This window comes from Panulirus ornatus, chromosome 4, assembly GCF_036320965.1.
Source record: "Panulirus ornatus isolate Po-2019 chromosome 4, ASM3632096v1, whole genome shotgun sequence".
NCBI lineage: Eukaryota > Metazoa > Arthropoda > Malacostraca > Decapoda > Palinuridae > Panulirus > Panulirus ornatus.
This window is the reverse complement of record NC_092227.1, coordinates 87,020,893-87,047,533: the sequence shown is the minus strand read 5'-3', so window position 1 is coordinate 87,047,533 and position 26,641 is coordinate 87,020,893. Positions and strand designations below refer to the sequence as shown.

Below are 26,641 nucleotides of genomic sequence, written 5' to 3'. Positions count from 1 at the left end.
ATTTTTCACTGCTTTTAGCAACTTTCCTCCCACACCATATACTCTTAATACCTTCCACAGAGCATCTCTATCATATGACATCTCAGATCCATAAATGTTACCTACAAATCCATTTGTTTTTCTAAGTATTTCTCACAGACATTTTTCAAAGCAAACACCTGATCCATTCATCCTTTACCACTTGTGAAACCACACTGCTCTTCCCCGATCTGATGCTCTGTACATGCCTTTAACCTCTCAGTCAATACCCTCCCATATAATTTCCGAGGAATACTCAACAAACTTATACCTCTGTAATTTGAACACTCACCTTTATCCCCTTTGCCTTTGTACAGTGGCTCTGTGCATGCATTCCGCCAATCCTCAGGCACTTCACCATGAGCCATACATATATTGAATATCCTCACCAACCAGTCAACAACATAGTCACCCCCTTTATTGATGAATTCCACTGCAGTACCATCCAAACCTGCTGTTGCTGTCTCTTGCAATAGCGAGGTAGTGCAAGGAAACAGATGAAAGAATGGCCCAACCCACCCACATACATATGTATATACAGACACGTCCACATGCACACATGTACATACCTATGAATTTATACATATATATACATACAGACATATACATACATGCCCATAATTGATACTTGCTGCCTTTATTCATTCCCGTCACCACCCTGCGTTTATGTATATATATTTGTATATGAATGGATGGGCCATTCTTCATCCATTTCCTGTTACTACCTCGCTAATGCAGGAAACAGCAATTATGGATAATAAGATAAAAAAAGATTGCATTTAGTTGTCAAGATATTGCAACATTAGTTATACTTATTAGGACACTTGTTGCAAAGCACTGCTCTAAGGAACTACGGTATGAGTTATTTCCAATTTCACGATAATGTAAGTTCCTTTTTTCACTTTCTGACCAGATGGAGGGTTGGATTCAGGGTTAAGGTCTCATTCTTTAGCTTGTGTTTCTTGCTGGCATATGGCTTTTGTGGAGATTTTTTTCAGTAAAACTTTAAGGATATTCCAAATGGGACCATATTCCTCAACAGCTCTGTTGTAGAATGCTATCCATTAAGAATCAGTATTTGAAGAAATTAAAAACTGTATTCCAAGCAATTTATTCAGCTGTTGGTTTTGCTTGCAGTTGACTGTACTGGCAGTACAGTAGACATCAGGTTGGATCTCCTGTATCATCTTCCAAGGACTCAATTCTCTCAGCTTAGCTCAGAACCAGCTAGTATAGAGATAGATCTTTTATGTTTCTTTGATTTTTGACTTTTAGAGTACCTATTGAGTGTTACCTAAGGATGTACCCAAAGGAATCTCCTAAGAAAGAAGGCTTTTTGGACAGTCTGAAAAGAGATTACGGGAAGAGGCATAGGATTAGTAAGAGGAGCCTGAAGGGGTGAAGGAATGTTATAGTCATACAAGGTGGAGTTAGAGGAGAAACAGGAACAAAACAGGGTTGCTTTGTCAATTGAAGAGACAACTTTTATACTATCATCAGAAAAGTGAAGGAAAGGTAGAGTGACGGAAGTTGTTAGAGATGCTTTTATTTAAAGACCAGAAAGACCTGTTTGTGGATGATGACGAGGAGAGGTTATTGCACTTCCTTTGAATAAAGGATTGCTCCGTCTCATGGATAATGTGCTTGCAGCAATTATGGGCAGTGATGATAGCCGAATAGGAGCTAGAGGAAAGAGAGTTTTTCCTTGCCTGATATGCCTGATCCCTTGGCTGAATGGCTTCAGAAGAGGAGCGGTTGAACCATGGATTGGATGATGAGGTTGTCATGGAGGAAGAGGGAATAAATGCTTTCATTCCCTCAAGAATAACCATTGTTCAGCACTTGGAGGAGACAGGAGCATCACCACATAAGAGACATTAATTTACCTAAGGAAAGTCAGAAAAGAAGTTATGTAAGTTATTCATCAGCTTTGTTAAGGTATTATTACTTATGCTGAGAAGGGTCTGCTATAGTGGGAGGTGCCATTAGAATAGATACAATTATGAGAGTGATCAGATGAACCAAAAGGAGGCATGAGAAGAAGCATTTGATGTACTGCTGCTGGCAGGGCAAAGAGGTTTATAATGTCACTGGTGTGATGCTTTTTATTCTTACCCTGTTGATTTTGCATTAGAGCCAAAATTTAATGCTTCTCTTCAGAAAGGTTTTACGTTCATAATTCTGCAGATCTTATATTTTGGATGTAAATGGAGGTTAAGAATTTTTTTCTAAATTCAATGCAGTTTTTGTCATATTTGTTTACCTTGACATGTACAACTGTTTATTACTTCTTTACATGTATGGGATGTCTGAAAGGATCCTGCAGAAATCTTACATTTATTATATATGTCCCCTCAGTTGGGTTTTACATACCTTCATTCTTCAGCAAATCTTATATTTTGGGTTTATACTTAGGATTAGATTTTTTCTTATCCTTTAAAGTCAGTGTAGGTTTTATCATTGGGTCTTTGTTTATCTTCACTCCTACAGCAGTTGATTGATTCCTTACATGTATGAGATGTCTGTAGGAATCCTCAGAAATTTCAAATTTATTGTGATTACTTTTGCATTTGATCTTTGCATGTCCATATGATATTGAACTGGGGATGGTATGTTTAATTTGGTATTCATATTGCTGTAGCCAGTATGTACCAGCTTGTGGCCAGTGATGTAGACAAGATGAGTTTCTGTATATTTGTTGGGTCACTATGAATGAGCACTAGACAGATAGTTAGATTGTGTGGTGGTTAAAGAAGGTGAAATCTTGGAGAATGCACCATATTTTTTGGTTAACCTGTTGTTGGGAACTGTTTTCTCTTTGTTAGTAGAGACCTTCTTTCTCGGACATAGAGACAATATTTTGAATTTAACTTTTGGGATGAGCATTGGTACCATCATACCATATGGATAAGTTAATTTGCAGATAAATTAAACATCAGATAGCTAAGCTCTGCAGCCCTCCACATTTTGTTGATGTATGTAGGGGAGAAAGAATACTTCCCACGCATTCCTCACGTGTTGTAGAAGGCAACTAAAGGGGATAGGAGTGGGGGGCTGGAAACCCTCCCCTCCATGTATTTTAACTTTCTAAAAGGGGAAACCGAAGAAGGAGTCATGCGGGGAGTGCTCATCATCCTTGAAGGCTCAGATTGGGGTGTCTAAATGTGTGTGGATGTAACCAAGATGAGAAAAAAGGAGAGATAGGTAGTATGTTTGGGGAAAGGAACCTGGATGTTTTGGCTCTGAGCAAAACGAAGCTCAAGGGTAAAGGGGAAGAGTGGTTTGGGAATGTTTTGGGAGTAATGTCAGGGGTTGGTGAGAGGACAAGAGCAAAGGAAGGAGTAGCACAACTGAAACAGGAGTGGTGGGAGTATGTGATAGAGTGTAAGAAAGTAAACTCTAATTTGATATGAGTAAAACTGAAAGTGGATGGAGAGAGATGGGTGATTATTGGTGCCTATGCACCTGGGCATGAGAAAAAAGATCATGAGAGGCAAGTGTTTTGGGAGCAGCTGAGTGAGTGTGTTAGCAGTTTTGATGCACGAGACAGGGTTATAGTGATGGGTGATTTGAATGCATAGGTGAGTAATGTGGCAGTTGAGGGAATAATTGGTGCACATGGGGTGTTCAGTGTTGTAAATGGAAATGGTGAAGAGCTTGTAGATTTATGTGCTGAAAACGGACTGGTGATTGGGAATACCTGGTTTAAAAAGAGAGATATACATAAGTATACATATGTAAGTAGGAGAGATAGCCAGAGAGCGTTATTGGATTACGTGTTAATTGATAGGTGTGCGAAAGAGAGACTTTTGGATGTTAATGTGCTGAGAGGTGCAACTGGAGGGATGCCTGATCATTATCTTGTGAAGGCAAAGGTGAAGATTTGTAGAGGTTTTCAGAAAAGAAGAGAGAATGTTGGGATGAAGAGAGTGGTGAGAGTAAGTGAGCTTGGGAAGGAGACTTGTGTGAGGAAGTACGAGGAGGGACTGAGTACAGAATGGAAAAAGGTGAGAACAAAGGAGGTAAGGGGAGTGGGGGAGGAATGGGATGTATTTAGGGAAGCAGTGATGGCTTGCACAAAAAATGCTTGTGGCATGAAAAGCGTGGGAGGTAGGCAGATTAGAAAAGGTAGTGAGTGGTGGGATGAAGAAGTAAGATTATTAGTGAAAGAGAAGAGAGAGGCATTTGGGCAATTTTTGCAGGGAAATAATGCAAATGAGTAGGAGATGTATAAAAGAAAGAGGCAGGAGGTCAAGAGAAATGTGCAAGAGGTGAAAAAGAGGGCAAATTAGAGTTGGGGTGAGAGAATATCATTAAGTTTTAGGGAGAATAAAAAGATGTTTTGGAAGGAGGTAAATAAAGTGTGTAAGACATGGGAACAAAGGGAACTTCAGTGAAGGGGGCTAATGGGGAGTTGATAACAAGTAGTGGTGATATGAGAAGGAGATGAAGTGAGTATTTTGAAGGTTTGTTGAATGTGTTTGATGATAGAGTGGCAGATATAGGGTGTTTTGGTCGAGGTGGTGTGCAAAGTGAGAGGGTTAGGGAGAATGATTTGGTAAACAGAGAAGAGGTAGTAAAAGCTTTGCGGAAGATGAAAGCCGGCAAGGCAGTGGGTTTGGATAGTATTGCATTGGGATTTATTAAAAAAGGGGGTGACTGTATTATTGACTGGTTGGTAAGGTTATTTAATGTATGTATGACTCATGGTGAGATGCCTGAGGATTGGCGGAATGCTTGCATAGTGCCATTATTCAAAGGCAAAGGGGATAAAAGTGAGTGCTCAAATTACAGACGTATAAGTTTGTTGAGTATTCCTGGGGTATTATGTGGAAGGGTATTGATTGAGAGGGTGAAGGCATGTACAGAGCATCAGACTGGGGAAGAGCTGTGTGGTTTCAGAAGTGGTAGAGGATGTGTGGATCAGGTGTTTGTTTTGAAGAATGTATGTGAGAAATACTTAGAAAAGCAAATGGATTTGTATGTAGCATTTATGGATCTGGAGAAGGCATATGATAGAGTTGATAGAGATGCTCTGTGGAAGGTATTAAGAATATATGGTGTGGGAGGCAAGTTATTAGAAGCAGTGAAAAGTTTTTACCGAGGATGTAAGGCTTGTGTACGTGTAGGAAGAGAGGAAAGCGATTGGTTCTCAGTGAATGTAGGTTTGCGGCAGGGATGTGCGATGTCTCCATGGTTGTTTAATTTGTTTATGGATGGGGTTGTTAGGAGGTGAATGCAAGAGTTTTGGAAAGAGGGGCAAGTATGCAGTCTGTTGTGGATGAGAGAGCTTGGGAAGTGAGTCAGTTGTTGTTCGCTGATGATACAGTGCTGGTGGCTGATTCATGTGAGAAACTGCAGAAGCTGGTGACTGAGTTCAGTAAAGTGTGTGAAAGAAGAAAGCTGAGAGTAAATGTGAATAAGAGCAAGGTTATTAGGTACAGTAGGGTTGAGAGTCAAGTCAATTGGGAGGTAAATTTGAATGGAGATTAACTGGAGGAAGCGAAGTGTTTTAGATATCTGGGAGTGGATCTGGCAGCGAATGGAACCATGGAAGCAGAAGTGAGTCATAGCGTGGGGGAGGGGGCGAAAGTTCTGGGAGCGTTGAAGAATTTGTGGAAGTCGAGAACATTATATCGGAAAGCAAAAATGGGTATGTTTGAAGGAATAGTGGTTCCGACAATGTTATATGGTTGTGAGGCGTGGGCTATAGATAGAGTAGTGCAGAGGAGGGTGAATGTGCTGGAAATGAGATGTTTGAGGACAATATGTGGTGTGAGGTGGTTTGATCGAGTAAGTAATAATAGGGTAAGAGAGATGTGTGGTAATAAAAAGAGTGTGGTTGAGAGAGCAGAAGAGGGTGTTTTGAAATGGTTTGGTCACATGGAGAGAATGAGGAAAAATTGACTAAGAGGATATGTGTCAGGTGGAGGGAACAAGGAGAAGTGGGAGACCAAATTGGAGGTGAAAAGATGGAGTGAAAAAGATTTTGAGTGATCGTGCAAGGCGTGCAAGGAATAAAGTGAATTGGAACGATGTGGTATACCGGGGTCGACGTGCTGTCACTGGATTGAACCAGGGCGTGTGAAGCGTCTGGGGTAAACCATGGAAAGTTCTGTGGGGCCTGGATGAGGAAAGCTGTGGTTTCAGTGCATTATACATGACAGCTAGAGACTTGAGTGTGAACGAATGTGGCCTTTGCTGTCTTTTCCTAGCACTACCTCACGTACATGCGGGGGGAGGGGTTTGTTATTTCATGTGTGGAGGGGTGGCGATGGGAATGAATAAAGGCAGACAGTATGAATTATGTACATGTGTATATATGTATATGTGTGTGTGTATGTATGTATATGTGTACGTTGAGATGTATAGGTATGTATATTTGCGTGTGTGGATGTGTATTTATATGTGTATATGGATGGGTTGGGCCATTCTTTCGTCTGATTCCCTGCTTTACCTCGCTAACACGGGAGACAACGACAAAGCAAAATGTATATAATATAATATAATTTTTTTTGGGCGATGGGAATGAATAAGGGCAGACAGTATGAATTATGTACATGTGTATATATCTATATGTCTGTGTGTGTATGTATATGTTGAGATATATAGGTACGTATATGTGCGTGTGTGGAGGTGTATGTATATACATGTGTATGTGGGTGGGTTAGGCCATTCTTTCGTCTGTTTTCTTGCGCTACCTCGCTAACGCGGGAGACAGGAACAAAGTATAATAAATAAATAAATGATTTTTTTTTTTTTTTTTGCAGGTAACTGGGGGAGCCACTGTAAATGTCCAGCTGGTGGGCACCACATTGGTACAGATTGGAAACGTCAGCCGAAATGTCTCATTAGTGGAATTGATTTCAAACCAGACTGAAGTTTCTGTGAACACACACTTGAAACAGTTACAGCTTAGGAAGGATAAAAACTTGTTTAACAATGATGGGCAAGGTGAAGATATTTACTGTTTCATACTAGTAGTTGCAGATTGACTGCAGGAGTACAGTACATGAAGAAGACTTAAAGATGTATGCACATGTACCATGATTAGATTTTTATTATGTTTTTATACTAATAGGATGTCATGTTACCTTTTTTTTTTTTTTTTTTTTTTTTTTTTGGAGTGGTGAGCGAGGTGAATGCAGATATCTTAGACTATGCACCTATGACGAGGTTTAGCCTTGGTGACAGGGCTAGTTTGTTGTCTTCACCATTTAACTTGAATGTTGACAAATGACATCTCTCATGAATGCTTCACCTTGTCCTGTCACTTGTCTTGCTTTTTGTATAGTGTTATTTTTTTCCAGCATACTTGTCAGTTCTAGGTTCAGCTCTTGTTATAAGCCTTTAGTTTAATTATCTTTAGAACGTTTATCACCCAGTGATGCATCAAGTAAGCATTCCAGATTCCCTTTTGGGTACTTATATTTCTTTGTCTTATGCATTTTGGGTATGTTTGCAAAAATCACTCGAGTTAATGACTATCATTCTTGTCTAGTTGCTTTCAGGTTCAAGCATTTTGTTCTTTATTTTCTTTTATTGTCTTTTGGCAAAATGGTAGGTGCGATAGATAGAAGCATTAGTTAGGAACATTTAGACAGGAGTAGTTAGTGACATTAGGCAGGAGCATTAGGTAGAAGTAGTAGGTTGTAATATTAGGCAGGAGCATTAGGTAGAAGTAGTAGGCTGTAACATTAGACAGGAGCATTTGGTAGAAGTAATCACTTGGAACTTAAGGTTAGAGCCTCTGCAAACACTGTACTAGAGTTGCACTGTGCTGGTGGCCTGTTAAGTGTGAGGCACAAAAGCCTAAGAAGGGGCACTGGAGTTTCTTAGTTATGGAGACTTGTCATGGCCACCTCCTTGAAGGCGTTCCAGGTAGGAACAGACATCAGAAATATCAATAAATAGGCAGATCCTTAATTTGTTGCCAGACATATTTTATCATGTACATTTATCTCCCTTTGATGTTTGAGACTATAAAGGTCTAGTTCTTTTAATTGTTCATAGTAATTCACATGCTCCATTCCATTTATCTTGTGAAATGTGTCTTTATTTTCTCACTCTTGTTAAATTAATCTGCTTTACTGGTGACCATACAGCACAGCAATATTCTTGTTTACTTTTATTTTATTTGTTTGCTGTTTCCTGCATTACTGAGATAAGATCAGGATGGATGAAGTAAAGTTTTCCTTAGATAGACATTGAGTATCTCATGTATGTTGTTAACATGTTCATCATTGTCTGTCTGTTGCCTGTTGGAAATGTTCTCAATATCGATCCACTCATTATTTGGCTTGAAAGTAGTATGTTTTCAATATTTTTCTGTGAATAGAAGTTTTTGACTGATATTTACCTTAGATCTCTAAAATTAGCTGCTGCTGCATTTTCTTCTTTTCCATTTCTTTCATTTTTCTTTTTTTTCCCTTTTTCTTCCCTCCTCTTTCCTTCTTTTCTCCTCCTCCTCCTGCTAAGGCCTTTGTATGTAAGTACTGCAGTAGCGTTAGGAGTCCCATTACTAATACGTTCAAATTTCTCAAAATTGATGTGCATCAAGTCCTCATATGCCCATCTGGTGATATTATCCAGGTCAGTTTGAAGTTTTTCTTGATTTAATATGCTCACTATTTCTTCACACATATACACATACATACTTGTATACATACATACATATACATACACATTTACATATATACACATGTACATATTCATACTTGTTCACCCTAATCTTATTCCTAGCACCACCCCACCCCACAGGAAACAACATTAACGCCTCCTGCATCAGCGAGGTAGCACCAGGAAAGAGACAAAGAAAGGCCACATCTCTCTCATTCTCTGGGTGTTATGTGTAATGCACCGAAACCACAGCTTCTTATCCACCTATAGGCCCCACAGACCTTTCCATGGTTTACTCTGCACATTTTACATGCCCTGGTTCAGTCTATTGACAGAATGTCGACCCCAGTATACCATATCATTCCATTTCCCTCTATCCTGTGTACACCTTTCACCCTACTTCATGTTCAGGACCTGATCACTTGAAATCTTTTTCACTCCATCCTCCCTCATACAATTTGGTCTCCTGCTTCTTGTTCCTGCCATCTCTCACACATATATCCTCTTGTCAACCTTTCCTCTCTTCTCTCCATATGTCCAAATCATTTCAACACATTCTTTTCTCTCTCAACCATCCTCTTTTTATTGCTACACATCTCACTCACCCTTTCATAACTTACTCCATCAAACCACCTCATGCCACATATTGTTCTTAAACATTATTGCCAACACACCCACCCCCTCTCTGCACAACCCTATCTATAGCCTATGCCTTGCAACCATATAATATTGTTGGAACTACTGTTCCTTCAAACACCCATTTTTGCTCTCCCACACCATATATTGTTAATACCATCTTCAAAGCACCTCCATCACCCCTATCATATACTGTCTCCAGATCCTTAAATGCCACATATGAATCCATCTGTTTTTCATGCAGTCAATTTCTAAAAGAGGAAACAGAGGAAGAAGTCAAGTGGGTAGTGCTCAGCCTCCTTGAAGGCTCAGATTGGGGTTTCTGAATTTGTGTGGATATAATATATGTGTATATATATGTGAAGGGGAAGAGTGGTTTGGGAATGTCTTGGGAGTAAAGTCAGGGGTTAGTGAGAGGACAAGAGCAAGGGAAGGAGTAGCAATACTCCTGAAACAGGAGTTGTGGGAGTACGTGATAGAATGTAAGAAAGTAAATTCTCGATTAATATGGGTAAAACTGAAAGTTGATGGAGAGAGATGGGTGATTATTGGTGCATATGCACCTGGGCATGAGAAGAAAGATCATGAGAGGCAAGTGTTTTGGGAGCAGCTGAATGAGTGTGTTAGTGGTTTTGATGCACGAGACCGGGTTATAGTGATGGGTGATTTGAATGCAAAGGTGAGTAATGTGGCAGTTGAGGGAATAATTGGTATACATGGGGTGTTCAGTGTTGTAAATGGAAATGGTGAAGAGCTTGTAGATTTATGTGCTGAAAAAGGACTGATGATTGGGAATACCTGGTTTAAAAAGCGAGATATACATAAGTATACTTATGTAAGTAGGAGAGATGGCCAGAGAGCGTTATTGGATTACGTGTTAATTGACAGGCGCGCGAAAGAGAGACTTTTGGATGTTAATGTGCTGAAAGGTGCAACTGGAGGGATGTCTGATCATTATCTTGTGGAGGCGAAGGTGAAGATTTGTATGGGTTTTCAGAAAAAAAGAGTGAATGTTGGGGTGAAGAGGGTGGTGAGAGTAAGTGAGCTTGGGAAGGAGACGTGTGTGAGGAAGTACCAGGAGAGACTGAGTACAGAATGGAAAAAGGTGAGAACAATGGAAGTAAGGGGAGTGGGGGAGGAATGGGATGTATTTAGGGAATCGGTGATGGATTGCGCAAAAGATGCTTGTGGCATGAGAAGAGTGGGAGGTGGGTTGATTAGAAAGGGTAGTGAGTGGTGGGATGAAGAAGTAAGAGTATTAGTGAAAGAGAAGAGAGAGGCATTTGGACGATTTTTGCAGGGAAAAAATGCAGTTGAGTGGGAGACGTGTAAAAGAAAGAGACAGGAGGTCAAGAGAAAGGTGCAAGAGGTGAAAAAAAGGGCAAATGAGAGTTGGGGTGAGAGAGTATCATTAAATTTTAGGGAGAATAAAAAGATGTTCTGGAAGGAGGTAAATAAAGTGCATAAGACAAGGGCGCAAATGGGAACTTCAGTGAAGGGCGCAAATGGGGAGGTGATAACAAGTAGTGGTGATGTGAGAAGGAGATGGAGTGAGTATTTTGAAGGTTTGTTGAATGTGTTTGATGATAGAGTGGCAGATATAGGGTGTTTTGGTCGAGGTGGTGTGCAAAGTGAGAGGGTTAGGGAAAATGATTTGGTAAACAGAGAAGAGGTAGTAAAAGCTTTGCGGAAGATGAAAGCCGGCAAGGCAGCAGGTTTGGATGGTATTGCAGTGGAATTTATTAAAAAAGGGGGTGACTGTATTGTTGACTGGCTTGTAAGGTTATTTAATGTATGTATGACTCACGGTGAGGTGCCTGAGGATTGGCGGAATGCGTGCATAGTGTGCCATTGTACAAAGGCAAAGGGGATAAGAGTGAGTGCTCAAATTACAGAGGTATAAGTTTGTTGAGTATTCCTGGTAAATTATATGGGAGGGTATTGATTGAGAGGGTGAAGGCATGTACAGAACATCAGATTGGGGAAGAGCAGTGTGGTTTCAGAAGTGGTAGAGGATGTGTGGATCAGGTGTTTGCTTTGAAGAATGTATGTGAGAAATACTTAGAAAAGCAAATGGATTTGTATGTAGCATTTATGGATCTGGAGAAGGCATATGATAGAGATGCTCTGTGGAAGGTATTAAGAATATATGGTGTGGGAGGCAAGTTGTTAGAAGCAGTGAAAAGTTTTTATCGAGGATGTAAGGCATGTGTACGTGTAGGAAGAGAGGAAAGTGATTGGTTCTCAGTGAATGTAGTTTGTGGCAGGGGTGTGTGATGTCTCCATGGTTGTTTAATTTGTTTATGGATGGGGTTGTTAGGGAGGTGAATGCAAGAGTTTTGGAAAGAGGGGCAAGTATGAAGTCTGTTGGGGATGAGAGAGCTTGGGAAGTGAGTCAGTTGTTGTTTGCTGATGATACAGCGCTGGTGGCTGATTCATGTGAGAAACTGCAGAAGCTGGTGACTGAGTTTGGTAAAGTGTGTGAAAGAAGAAAGTTAAGAGTAAATGTGAATAAGAGCAAGGTAATTAGGTACAGTAGGGTTGAGGGTCAAGTCAATTGGGAGGTGAGTTTGAATGGAGAAAAACTGGAGGAAGTGAAGTGTTTTAGATATCTGGGAGTGGATCTGGCAGCGGATGGAACCATGGAAGCAGAAGTGGATCATAGGGTGGGGGAGGGGGCGAAAATTCTGGGAGCCTTGAAGAATGTGTGGAAGTCGAGAACATTATCTTGGAAAGCAAAAATGGGTATGTTTGAAGGAATAGTGGTTCCAACAATGTTGTATGGTTGCGAGGTGTGGGCTATGGATAGAGTTGTGCGCAGGAGGATGGATGTGCTGGAAATGAGATGTTTGAGGACAATGTGTGGTGTGAGGTGGTTTGATCGAGTAAGTAACGTAAGGGTAAGAGAGATGTGTGGAAATAAAAAGAGCGTGGTTGAGAGAGCAGAAGAGGGTGTTTTGAAATGGTTTGGGCACATGGAGAGAATGAGTGAGGAAAGATTGACCAAGAGGATATATGTGTCGTAGGTGGAGGGAACGAGAAGAGGGAGACCAAATTGGAGGTGGAAAGATGGAGTGAAAAAGATTTTGTGTGATCGGGGCCTGAACATGCAGGAGGGTGAAAGGAGGGCAAGGAATAGAGTGAATTGGAGCGATGTGGTATACCGGGGTTGACGTGCTGTCAGTGGATTGAATCAAGGCATGTGAAGCGTCTGGGGTAAACCATGGAAAGCTGTGTAGGTATGTATATTTGCGTGTGTGGACGTATGTATATACATGTGTATGGGGGTGGGTTGGGCCATTTCTTTCGTCTGTTTCCTTGCGCTACCTCGCAAACGCGGGAGACAGCGACAAAAAAAAAAAAAAAAATATATGTGTACATTGGGATGTATGGGTATGTATATTTGCGTGTGTGAGCGTGTGTGTGTGTACATTGTGTATGGGGGTGGGTTGGGCCATTTTCTTTCGTCTGTTTCCTTGCGCTACCTCGCAAACGCAGGAGACAGCGACAAAGCAAAATAAAATAAAATAAAATAAAATAATAAAGATGAGAAGAAAGGAGAAATGGGTAGTATGTTTGAGGAAAGAAACCTGGATGTGCTAGCTCTAAGTGAAACAAAGCTCAAGGGTAAAGGGGAAGAATGGTTTGGAAGTCTTTGGAGTAAAGTCGGGAGTGATTGAGAGGACAGAAGTTCAGCAAGGAGTGGCTTTATTCCTAAAGCAGGAGTTGTGGGAGTGTGTGATAGTGTAAAAAAGTAAATTCTAGATTGATGTGGGTAAAACCGAAAGTGGATGGAGAGAGATGGGTGATTAATGGTGCTTATGCACCTGGTCATGAGAAGAAACATCATGAGAGGGAAGTGTTTTGGGAGCAGCTGAGTGAGTGTGTCAGCAGCTTTGGTGGATAAGACCAGGTATTAGTGATGGTTGATTTGAATGCGAAGGTGAGTAATATGGCAGTTAAGGGTATAATTGGTGCACATAGGGTATTCAATGTTGTGAATGGAAATGGCAAGAGCTTGTGGATTTGTTTCCTGATAAAAGACTGATATTGGGAATATCTGGTTAAAAAAGAGAGATATACACAAGGATACATAAGTTAGTAGGAGAGATGGTGAGAGGGTATTATTAGATTGTGTTAATTGATAGGCATGTGAAAGAGAGACTTTTGGATGTTAATGTGCTGGGAGGGGCAGCTGGTGGGATGTCTGATGACTATCTTGTAGAGGCAAATGTGAAGATTTGTAGAGGGTTTCCAAAAAAGAAAGAGAATGTTCAGGAGAAGAGAGTGGTGAGAGTAAGTGAGCTTGGAAAGGAGACTTGTGTGAGGGAGTAAGTAGGAGAGATGGTGAGAGTGTATTATTAGATTATGTGTTGATTGATAGGCATGTGAAAGAGAGACTTTTGGATGTTAATGTGCTGGGAGGGGCAGCTGGTAGGATGTCTGATGACTATCTTGTAGAGGCAAATGTAAAGATTTGTAGAGGGTTTTCAAAAAAGAAAGAGAGAATGTTCGGGAGAAGAGAGTGGTGAGAGTAAGTGAGCTTGGAAAGGAGACTTGTGTGAGGAAGTACCAGGAAAGATTGAGTGTAGAATGGCAAAAGATGAGAGCAAATGATGTTTGGGGAGTAGGTGAGGAATGGAATGTATTTAGGGGAGCAGTGATGGCATGTGCAAAAGATGCATGTGGCATGAGAAAGCTGGAAGGTGGGCAGATAAGAAATTGTGAGTGGTGGGATGAAGAAGTAAAGTTGTAAGTGAAAGAGGAAAAAATAAAGCATTTGATGATAGAAGGAAGGAGTGCAAATGACTAGGAATGTTTAAAAGAAAGTGGGAGGAGGTCAAGAGGAAGGTGCTTTTACTGAACAAGAGGACAAATGAGAGTTGGGGTGAGAGAATATCATTAAAGGTTAGGGAGAATATAAAGATTTTTGGAAGGAGGTAAATAACGTGCATAGGACGAGAAGAAATGGGTACATTGGTGAAGCGGGCAAGGGGGGAAGTGATAACAGGTAGTGATGAAATGACAAGGAGATGGAGTAGGTATTTTGAAAGTTTGTTGCATGTGTTTGATGATAGAGTGGCAGATGTTGGGTGTTTTGATAGGGGTGGTGAGAGGGTCAGGGAGAATGGTTCGGTTGAGAAAGAAGAGTTGGTGAAAGCCTTGCAGAAGATGAAATCCAGGAAGGCAGCGAGTTTGCATGGTATTGCAGTTTAATTTATTAAAAAGGGGGATGACTGTATTGTTGGTTGGTTGGTAAGGATATTCACTGTATGTATGGCTCATTGTGAAGTGCCTGAGGATTGGTGGAATGCGTGTATAGTGCCATTGTTCAAAGGCAAAGAGGATAAAGGTGAGTGTTCACTCTACAAAGGCATAAGTTTGTTGAGTTTTCCTGGAAAAGTGTATGAGAGGGTATTGATTGAGAGGATGAAGGGATGTACAGTGCATGAGATTGGGGAAGAGCAGTGTGGTTTCAGAAGTGGTACAGGGGGTGACTGTATTGTTGTTGGGTTGGTAAGGATATTCACTGTATGTATGGATCATTGTCAAGTGCCTGAGGATTGGTGGAATGCATGTATAGTGCCATTGTACAGAGAAAAAGAGGATAAAGGTGAGTGTTCAAACTACAGAGGCATAAGTTTGTTGAGTATTCCTGGAAAAGTGTATGGGAGGTTATTGATTTAGAGGGTGAAGGCATGTACAGTGCATGAGATTGGGGAAGAGCAGTGTGGATTCGGAGGTGGTACAGGATGTTTGGATTAGGTGTTTACTTTGAAGAATATGTGAGAAATTCTTAGGAAAACAGATGGATTCGTAAGTAGCATTTATGGATCTGGAGACGGCACATGATAAGGTTGATAAAGATGCTTTGTGGAAGACTTTTAAGAGTATATTATGTGGGAGGTAAGTCGCTAGAAGCAGTAAAAAGTTTTTACCAAGGGTCTAAGGCATGTGTTTGAGTATGAGGAGAGCAGAGTGATTGGTTCCCATTGAATGAGGGTATGCAGCTGGGATGTGTGATGTTCCCAGGGCTGTTTAATTTGTTTATGGATGGGGTGGTTAGGGAGATAAATGCAAGTGTTTTTGAGAGAGGGGTGAGTATGCAGTCTGTTGGGATGGCCTGGGAAGTGAGTCAGTTGTTGTTCGCCAACAATACACCTCTGGTGGCTGATCTGTAGGAGAAACTGCAGAAGTTGGTGAGTGAGTTTGGAAAAGTGTGTAAAAGGAGAAAGTTGAGTGTAAATTTGAATAAGAGCAAGTTTATTATATTCAGTAGGGTTGAGGGACAAGTAAATTGGGATGTAAGTTTGAATCAAGAAAACTGGAGGAAGTGAAGTGTTTTAGATATCTGGGAGTGGACTTTGCAGTGAATGGAACCACAGAAGCGGAAGTGAGTCACAGGATGGGGGAGGGGGCGAAGATTCTGGGAGCGATGAAGAATGTGTGGAAGGAGAGAACGTTATCTCAGAGAGAAAAAATGGGTATGTTTGAAGGAATAGTAGTTCCAACAATATTGATTGTATGGGTGTGAGACATGGGCTATAGATAGGGTTGTATGGGGGAAGGTAGATGTGTTTCAAATGAAGTGTTTAAGGACAATATGTGGTTTGATTGAGTAAATGATAAGAGAGATGCATCGAAATAAAAAGAGTGTGGTTGAGAGAGCAGAAGAGGGTGTGTTGAAATGGTTTGGACATATAGAGAGAATGAGTGAGGAGAGATTGACAAAGAGGATATATGTGCTCAACCCTGGTTGGCCCATGAATGTGTCATTGTCAGGAATGCTAACCGTTATACCACAGGAGTCCTTGACTTAAAATTTCTCTTTCTAGCAGCTTTCGTACCTCACCATATATTCATAAGACCTTCCATGCAAATGCAATATCAAATCTTTTCTCACACATATTCTTTAAAGCAAACACCTGATCCACATATCGTGTACCACTTGTGAAACCACACTGTTCCTCCCCAATCCAATGCTCTGTACATGCCTTCAGCCTCTCAGTTGCTACTCTGTATAATGACTATCATGGGAGTATGATCTCAGCATGCATGGCCATCTAGTCTGATGTGGATATTGCAGTAGATTTTGCCATATCCAAGTACTATATCTGGTGTGGTCAGGGCTGATTGACCTATAAAGGTTAGTAAGTATGAACCCCAGGTGTTGAGTGCCAAAATTTTTATTGGCTTTGATATGTATCAGCCTAGGGTGTTTGTGGTGTGTGCCCAAGACTTGTATGTTAAGTATAAAAATTGCTGATGGTATAGGCTAGCTATGGTATTCAAATGATCATGTTAATCTGGTAATGTAAGACATCCTCGCTTTAGGATGATATAGGTTGTCTATCTTTCTATATATATCTAACACCTGTACCTATTGAAGGTCCCTTAAAGAGGTGACCATGGTAATAGAATCATCATAACTAGTGAAATGTAGTGCTGCTTCTTACCCTTTAGTGTCTCACTCTGAACAGGCCACTGGCAGTGGGCAACTCTAGTGCAGTGTTTGCTGAGGCGAAGATTATTTGCAAGATTGAAAAGATTTTTGGAACAACATGATGGTACATTGGTAGATTCTGCTTCTCTCTTGCCCTCTTCTACTACAGAGTAGTTCTTGTAGAGTACTCTGAAACACTTAGAGAAAGAGAATGCTATATATGCATCATTTATGCAAGCTAATGGTTGCATCTCATGTACTAGTATAATACTGAGTGAGAATAAAACTTTTGACATACAATACAAATGTGAATAGACTATACATGTAGATGATTTACCATTGATACAACTGGTTTTAAAAGTTTGTCAGTTTCATCAAAAGAAATGGAAATTAATATAACAAAAATCATTAGGTGTAAAAATTACATACAAGATCTTCATACATTCTAGGCAAGGTTTTGGCTGTATGTGATACAGAAAGGTAAGCTGAGTGACAGATACAGCAAAATACTGTTATACCTGGAGTGGTATATTTGAGGCAACTGTTTATAGATTATGGCCACTCATTATATTGTTTGCCCCATCAGAAGCAAATCCTGTCAGATTTTACAAAGATGTATCATGCTCATTAAAGTAACCCATTAGCAAGTCAAACAGTTGTTCACTTGTTGAACCTAGTGCTGCCTCTCTTGGTGCTTTAAACACATCAGCTAAATCCATGAGCCATGTTATTATGAATTCATTAGTCTTATCAAAATATATATACACATCCATGCTATTCTTAGAAGTAGTTATGTCAGTAGTTTCATCAACTATTATTGAAAATTTTTGTGACCTGTATGCCCTTCACAAGTGAAACATGAGAGACTTTGGCATTCCCTTCATCACATACCTTGCTTTTGACCTCTTTAGGTGTAACCCTTGCGCAGTTGGAGAATCATGGAATAGATATTTTGATATTTTGATAGGTCAGTTAGATGATATGTACTATTAAATGAAATATTATATTAAGCCATAATTTTTTTGTAAGTTTGATTTCAACCCTTGATACAAAGTCCATGTTCCCCTCGTCTTTGGTGGCTGCAGCATCCTTGCCCATGCATCTCATGCTCTCTGAATTTTTGCAGTAAACTGACTTATTTACTAATTAATTAACTAGTACAGTTAGTGTTGGTAAGGTATTAGGGAACATAAATTCATTGAAGATTTTTTGTAGTAGGGCTTTCCTGAAGGCTATGGCTACACTCATGTGTAACTGATTGTTGTGGCTCTGTTGGTAGCTTGAATATTCCATGATTTTAATTGGCGTTTGGTTTTAGACACCATGGCTTTTATCAGGATTATGTCTGTGTATATGTTTATAAGGTTGAAGCATCAGTTTGCCTCGTGTTGCATGTTATGTGGAATTATATTAATTACTGAGGTGTTTGTTCCTGAGAGCTCACAGTTCGTGTGCCCCCACCATTAGTAAGACAAAATACTCGGCAAGGTACTGTCATGTGATCACTCTGTGGCTGTTGGCTGATTCTGGGTAGACCACTGTGATCTCTGTTTCTCTCCCAACCTCAAAAATCTGTGTAGTGTTTTTCTGGTTTGTTGTTATAGGGTTGAGTGCTTGTGTACCTTTTCTTGAGGCAGAGAGGCCAGGGATTTCTTCTAAGGTGAATGGATTTCACATTAGCTGGTTGTGTTCCCTTGTGGAGGTGGATCCAAGGCAGTGAGCTGTGTAGTGAGCCAGCACTTCAGTGGTTGTCAAGTTGCATTCCTGTGACCCAGGTACCTGTCTTTTCTCTCTGCCTCACCCACATGTAGACTACTGGCATTCTTTCTAGAAACATACAATCTTTCTTTGTCACACACAGCACTTGACAACACCTAACTTAAAGAGCTCATTGTTTGTAACTAGATTTTCAGTGAACATGCACAAACCCATCCTTATGGCAAAATGGTAGGAGCAATAGATAGAAGTAGTAGGTAGGAACATCTAGGCTGGAGCATTAGGTAGAAGTAGTCAGAAGGAACATTTGGCAGGAGCCTTTGCAAACACTGTGTTAGAGTTGCCCTCTGCTAGTGGCCTGTTAAGGTTGAGGCACTAAAGACTAAAAAGCAGCATTGGAGTTCACTAGTTATGTGATTATTGTTATGGCCACCCCTTTGAGGAAGTTCCAGGAGGGAACAAAAATTAGGGATGTAGATAGATAGGTGATTAGATAGTTCCAATATTATTTTTGTGGTGATTGAACATCTTCAGTGTGGTGATGGTTGGGGTCATTTTCATGTACCAGTTGGATGGGCTTAGGGAAACTGAGTGGAGAGATCAAAGTCATTTAGGTCAATGCCAGGTGTCTGTGCTTTGGTCAAGCAAGTTCACTTGATCTGTTTGGTTCATTAGTTCTTTTAAGGTGCTTGGTGCTATAGGTAGAACATTATCTGCTAAATGCTTAGTGATACTTTGTGATAAGCCATGATTGAAGGTTCTTCTGATATTTGCCTGAAGACAGTTTCTCCATAACTTCTGATATGAGACTCATGTAATAGGTTAGAGATTATGTCAACTCCTAAGTCTTTTTACACAGAATCCAGATTATTTCCTGTTAGATAATAATCATATTGAGACCTTCTTTTGCTTTGTCCCATCCCCATTACTTTACTTTTGCATAGGTTGAATACCAGCATCCAAGGTACAGACCAAGTTTAGATTCTGTTTAGGTTCCTTTTTTAAGCTGATGCAGTCCCCCTCGCTTTGCCCTACAGTCTGTGGAAATTAGTGGCACAAAGGGGTCGATGACTGTACTTTTCTCTAATCATGTTCCTTCCTAGGCTTTCAAGGTTGTGAGGTAGTAACATAAGTGTGTGACAGCCATGGGGAAACACTTGGCAACTCACCATATTTCATAGGGGACAACCAGTGGGTTTCTGGCAGGTTTTTTTTTTTTTTTTTTTTTTTTTTTTCCGCTGTCTCCCGCGTTTGCGAGGTAGCGCAAGGAAACAGACGAAAGAAATGGCCCAACCCACCCCCATACACATGTATATACATACGTCCACACACGCAAATATACATACCTACACAGCTTTCCATGGTTTACCCCAGACGCTTCACATGCCCTGATTCAATCCACTGACATTTTTTTTATTTTTTTTTTCTCTGTAGTAGCTAGCCCTGCTATTGTAGCCGTCAGAGATGCTTTTGAGAGTTACTACAAATGAAGGCATAGTGGCATTGATAACTTAATTCAAAGAAAACCATGAGTTTAAGGATATTGCAATCAAGACAGGTGTGTGCTTGTGTATTGTACAAAGATTGGTGAAGGGGTACAAGGAGCTTGGGGAGGACATGTTACCAGCTTTTCTACCATAGTTGGGCAGGCCAAAATTGCTGTGTTAATGGACCTTAAAAGGGATTTCTCACCAGTTCAGGGCCAGCCTTGCACTCGCAGCAGGAGAAGTAAAGGGAAAAAATACCTCTTTGGCCATGTCTTGGGTAAGTTTGTGCAGCAGGCCCTCCATGATGATCTGGCATGCAATGTTGTCCATTAGATGCCACTCCTGATGGTGTGGCAAGAGGGGAACAGAGTTAAGTTTTGTAAAAAGTAGTATTAGGTGTTAGAAATATGGAGGAGGATTTTGTGGTCAGATGAGGCTACCTGAATCATTTAATGCAGTCCAATCTAAGGTTCTTATGAGGGATGGTGCCCCTTGTTACACTGTGAGAAGTGTGACCCAGTAGTTAAAAGATTGTGAAGTGCTCTACTTTTGTGATTGGCTTGGTAGTAGTCCAGATCTCATCCTATTGAGAACCTTTGGTCTAATCTCAAATGCTGCTTATATGATGTGACAGTCCATTCTTACATTAAAAGCATCCATTTAAAGAGGTCTTGGCTTCTTTATCACTTTAGCTCCTCCACAATCTGGCCAACAACATTACTTGAGGGCTTAAGGCTGCCTGAAGTGTCAGGGAAATGTAACAAAACACTAATAGAAGGGGTGAGTGTTATTTTTCTTCATGTATGTAACCAAATAAGAGCAAGGTTATTAGGTACAGTAGGGTTGAGGTTCAAGTCAATTGGGAGGTGAGTTTGAATGGAGAAAAACTGGAGGAAGTGAAGTGTTTTAGATATCTGGGAGTGGATCTGGCAGCGGATGGAACCATGGAAGCGGAAGTGGATCATAGGGTGGGGGAGGGGGCGAAAATTCTGGGGGCCTTGAAGAATGTGTGGAAGTCGAGAACATTATCTCGGAAAGCAAAAATGGGTATGTTTGAAGGAATAGTGGTTCCAACAATGTTGTATGGTTGCGAGGCGTGGGCTATGGATAGAGTTGTGCGCAGGAGGATGGATGTGCTGGAAATGAGATGTTTGAGGACAATGTGTGGTGTGAGGTGGTTTGATCGAGTGAGTAACGTAAGGGTAAGAGAGATGTGTGGAAATAAAAAGAGCGTGGTTGAGAGAGCAGAAGAGGGTGTTTTGAAGTGGTTTGGGCACATGGAGAGAATGAGTGAGGAAAGATTGACCAAGAGGATATATGTGTCGGAGGTGGAGGGAACGAGGAGAAGAGGGAGACCAAATTGGAGGTGGAAAGATGGAGTGAAAAAGATTTTGTGTGAACATGCAGGAGGGTGAAAGGAGGGCAAGGAATAGAGTGAATTGGAGCGATGTGGTATACCGGGGTTGACGTGCTGTCGGTGGATTGAATCGGGGCGTGTGGGGCGTCTGGGGTAAACCATGGAAAGCTGTGTAGGTATGTATATTTGCGTGTGTGGGCGTGTGTATGTACATGTGTATGGGGGGGGGGTTGGGCCATTTCTTTCGTCTGTTTCCTTGCGCTACCTCGCAAACGCGGGAGACAGCGACAAAGTATAATAATATATATATATAAATAATAAATGTAACCAAACCATAGAAAACAAAAAATATATTTTCAGCTTGCCCCTCTATTTTCTGCAGAGACCATATGGTGTAGCTTTGTATGAAATTAGAGTACAGTTGTAAAACAAACTCATTAGAAACAAAGAAATGTCATCTTTGTATCTTCTTGTCTGACCATGTTTTGTCAAACACATTCACACTCTCTCAGGGTGTACACTTATAAAGCCACCACAGAGGTACTGATATAAGTTATTTTTTCTATTTCTGTTGCTTTTGAGTGCTAGTACATTATTTTGTAGATTTTTTTTACTGTGCAATGTTATTTTTGGCCTTGTCCACCATTGAAGGGTTTTAACATAGTCCCACACAGCTCCTCTTTCATTACAGGTGTCACTTCCACTTTGCTCTTATCCTGACACTTACCCAGACTTTACCCATTGGACTTCCCCAAACTGTTCTTCTCCCCCTGCTCTTTTGCTCTAAACCCAAACATCAAAATTCTTTCCCACATAGCGTATATCTTATCCATTCTCATACTAGTTTATCTGCACAGCCAGACATCCCAGCATGAGCTTTTGAGGAGCAAATCTCATTTGGCTCATTCTTCTTGTATTTGGAGAGAGATGAAGGGTTTCCAGCACTCTTTGCCTGTTCCAATTAGTTGCTTTTTGTAAAGGAAATTTTTCATGTGAATGTGAAAGATGAAGAAAGGTTGATTGTGGACTAAATTCCAGTAACCCCCTGGTATTTGAGACATTATCCTTTCATAATCACTGCTTTTATCCCTGGGGATAGGGGAGAAAGAATACTTCCCACGCACTCCCCGCGTGTCGTAGAAGGGGAGTAAAGGGGAAGGGGGGATGGCCAGAAACCCTCCCCTCCTTGTATTTTATATTTCTAAAACAGGAAGCAGAAGAAGGAGTCAGGCGAGGAGTGCTCATCCTCTTCAAAGGCTCTGATTGGGGTGTCTAAATATGTGTGGATGTAAACAAGATGAGAAAAAAGGAGAGATTGGTAGTATGTTTGAGGAAAGGAACCTAGATGTTTTGGCTCTCAGTGAAACAAAGCTCAAGGGTAAAGGGGAAGAGTGGTTTAGGAATGTTTTGGGAGTAATGTCAGGGGTTGGTGAGAGGACAAGAGCAAAGGAAGGAGTAGCACTACTGAAACAGTAGTGGTGGGAGTATGTGATAGAGTGTAAGAAAGTAAACTCTAATTTGATATGGGTAAAACTGAAAGTGGATGGAGAGAGATGGGTGATTATTGGTGCCTATGCACCTGGGCATGAGAAAAAAGATCATGAGAGGCAAGTGTTTTGGGAGCAGCTGAGTGTGTGTGTTAGCAGTTTTGATGCACGAGACAGGGTTATGAAAAGAGATGTTTGAGGACAACATGAGGTGTGAGGTGGTTTGATCGAGTAAGTAATGAAAGGGTAAGAGATATGTGGGGTAATAAAAAGAGTGTGGTTGAGAGTGTGGTTCTCATACTAGTTTATCTGCACAGCCAGACATCCCAGCATGAGCTTTTGAGGAGCAAATCTCATTTGGCTCATTCTTCTTGTATTTGGAGAGAGATGAAGGGTTTCCAGCACTCTTTGCCTGTTCCAATTAGTTGCTTTTTGTAAAGGAAATTTTTCATGTGAATGTGAAAGATGAAGAAAGGTTGATTGTGGACTAAATTCCAGTAACCCCCTGGTATTTGAGACATTATCCTTTCATAATCACTGCTTTTATCCCTGGGGATAGGGGAGAAAGAATACTTCCCACGCACTCCCCGCGTGTCGTAGAAGGGGAGTAAAGGGGAAGGGGGGATGGCCAGAAACCCTCCCCTCCTTGTATTTTATATTTCTAAAACAGGAAGCAGAAGAAGGAGTCAGGCGAGGAGTGCTCATCCTCTTCAAAGGCTCTGATTGGGGTGTCTAAATATGTGTGGATGTAAACAAGATGAGAAAAAAGGAGAGATTGGTAGTATGTTTGAGGAAAGGAACCTAGATGTTTTGGCTCTCAGTGAAACAAAGCTCAAGGGTAAAGGGGAAGAGTGGTTTGGGAATGTTTTGGGAGTAATGTCAGGGGTTGGTGAGAGGACAAGAGCAAAGGAAGGAGTAGCACTACTGAAACAGTAGTGGTGGGAGTATGTGATAGAATGTAAGAAAGTAAACTCTAATTTGATATGGGGCAAGTATGAAGTCTGTTGGGGATGAGAGAGCTTGGGAAGTGAGTCAGTTGTTGTTCGCTGATGATACAGCGCTGGTGGCTGATTCATGTGAGAAACTGCAGAAGCTGGTGACTGAGTTTGGTAAAGTGTGTGGAAGAAGAAAGTTAAGAGTAAATGTGAATAAGAGCAAGGTTATTAGGTACAGTAGGGTTGAGGGTCAAGTCAATTGGGAGGTGAGTTTGAATGGAGAAAAACTGGAGGAAGTGAAGTGTTTTAGATATCTGGGAGTGGATCTGGCAGCGGATGGAACCATGGAAGCGGAAGTGGATCATAGGGTGGAGGAGGGGGCGAAAATTCTGGGGGCCTTGAAGAATGTGTGGAAGTCGAGAACATTATCTCGGAAAGCAAAAATGGGTATGTTTGAAGGAATAGTGGTTCCAACAATGTTGTATGGTTGCGAGGCGTGGACTATGGATAGAGTTGTGCGCAGGAGGATGGATGTGCTGGAAATGAGATGTTTGAGGACAATGTGTGGTGTGAGGTGGTTTGATCGAGTGAGTAACGTAAGGGTAAGAGAGATGTGTGGAAATAAAAAGAGCGTGGTTGAGAGAGCAGAAGAGGGTGTTTTGAAATGGTTTGGTCACATGGAGAGAATGAGTGAGGAAAGATTGACCAAGAGGATATATGTGTCGGAGGTGGAGGGAACGAGGAGAAGAGGGAGACCAAATTGGAGGTGGAAAGATGGAGTGAAAAAGATTTTGTGTGATCGGGGCCTGAACATGCAGGAGGGTGAAAGGAGGGCAAAGAATAGAGTGAATTGGATCGATGTGGTATACTGGGGTTGACGTGCTGTCAGTGGATTGAATCAAGGCATGTGTATGGGGGTGGGTTGGGCCATTTCTTTCGTCTGTTTCCTTGCGCTACCTCGCAAACGCGGGAGACAGCGGCAAAAAAAAAAAAATATATATATATATATATAAATATATATATAGATATATATAAATAGATATATAAATATATATAAATAGATATAATCACTGCTATTTCTTAGTGTGTTCTTTGATGCTATGTATTTTATCTGATTTTCAGATACAAATGTTGGAAAATATGAATGGAAGCAGAAAGGAAAATGCTTTCTTTCACAAGAGAATAATACTCATAGCAGCATTCATGAGAAACACATTATAAGACCTCCAGTGATAAATGTGATGCCCAAAACTATAAAGAAATGCAAATTGTCATGGGCATTTACACCACTGAACTTCTTTCTTACCCTTCTGGATAACGAACCAACAATTGAAGTAAGAAGTTTGATTTGTATTTTATACAGATATGTAGATAATAAACAGAGGCATAAATAGTAGCTGAAGTCCAGTCTATTTCATGTATTTGACTAGGCTTCAAACAGTAGTTATGATTTACAGCTGAAGCTTTCAGTCAAGGCAGAACTGTTTTCATATGTGATCTTTTATTAAAGATATAATTTTCATCATAAATGTTTTGTTAAGCTTAGGTCATAAATCAGAATGTTTATTCAGTGTGTTGACTAGTTCTGTACATTTTTTTATAAGTGAATGTTGTAACATAAGGATGGATTGTGGTGAAGTGCTGAGGATTGGTGGAATGCACGCATAAGGCCATTGTACATAGGTAAAGGGGATAAAGGCGAGTGTTCAGACTACAGAGGCATAAGTTTGTTGAGTATTCCTAGCAAATCTTATGGGAGGATATTGATTGAGAGGGTGAAGGCATGTATAGAGCACCAGATTGGAGAGGAGCAGTGTGGTTTCAGAAGTGGTAGAGGATGTGTGGATCAGGTGTTTGCTTTGAAGAATGTGTGAGAAATACTTAGAAAACAGTTGGATTTGTATGTGGCGTATGATAGGGTTGATAGAGGTGCTGTGTGGAAGGTCTTAAGAGTATATGGTGTGGAAGGTAGGCTGCTAGAAGTGAAAAGTTTTTGCCAAGGATGTAAGGCATGTGTACAAGTAGGAAGAGAGGAAAGTGTTTGGTTCCCAATGAAGGTTGGTCTGCGGCAGGGGTGTATGATGTCCCCATGGTTGTTTGATTTGTTTGTGGATGGGGTGGTTAGGGAGGTAAATGCAAGTGTTTTGGAGAGAGGCGCGAGTATGCAGTCTCTTGGGGATGAGAGGGACGGAGAAGTGAGTTAGTTGTTGTTTGCCTGTGTTACAGCTCTGGTGGCTGATTGAGTCAGAAGCTGCAGAAGTTGGTGACTGAGTTTGGAAAAGTGTGTGGAAGGAGAAAGTTGAGAGTAAATGTGAATAAGAGCAAGGTTATTAGGTTCAGTAGGGTTGAGGAACAAGTAATTTGGGATGTAAATTTGCATGGAGGAAAATTGGAGGAAGTGAAGCGGGAAATTTTAATGTGAAAGTCAATGATGTGGCAGATGAGGATATTACTTGGGGCATGGGGTTGTCAGTAAGGTGAATAGAAATGGTGAGTACCTAGTGGAGTTATTTACTGAATGTAGGTTGGTGATTTGGAATCCTTGGTTTAAAAAGAGGGACATATACAAGTATACTAATATGATTAGGAAAGATGGTAAGTGGGCATTATGAGGTTACACATTAGTCGTGTGTGGATCAGGTGTTTGCTTTGAAGAATGTATGTGAGAAATACTTAGAAAAGCAAATTGATTTGTATGTAGCATTTATGGATCTGGAGAAGGCATATGATAAGAGTTGATAGAGATGCTCTATAGAAGGTATTAAGAATATATGGTGTGGGAGGCAAGTTGTGAGAAGCAGTGAAAAGTTTTTATCGAGGACGTAAGGCATGTGTACGTGTAGGAAGAGAGGAAAGTGATTGGTTCTCAATGAATGTAGGTTTGTGACAGGGGTGTGTGATGTCCCCATGGTTGTTCAATTTGTTTATGGATGGGGTTGTTA

The 26,641-nt window shown here is 40.9% G+C and overlaps 1 protein-coding gene across 3 annotated transcripts in view; it reads left to right on the top strand.

Annotated features, from left to right (window-relative positions):
• LOC139746135 (uncharacterized) overlaps nucleotides 1-26,641 on the top strand; it is a 216,196-nt gene that overhangs the window by 41,131 nt on the left and 148,424 nt on the right. For all 3 annotated transcript variants that reach the window (XM_071657011.1, XM_071657004.1, XM_071656995.1), the window contains 2 exons: nucleotides 6,789-6,972; nucleotides 24,822-25,033. In XM_071657011.1, the coding sequence (XP_071513112.1) occupies nucleotides 6,789-6,972; nucleotides 24,822-25,033 (396 nt within the window). The remainder of the gene's footprint in view (nucleotides 1-6,788; nucleotides 6,973-24,821; nucleotides 25,034-26,641) is intronic.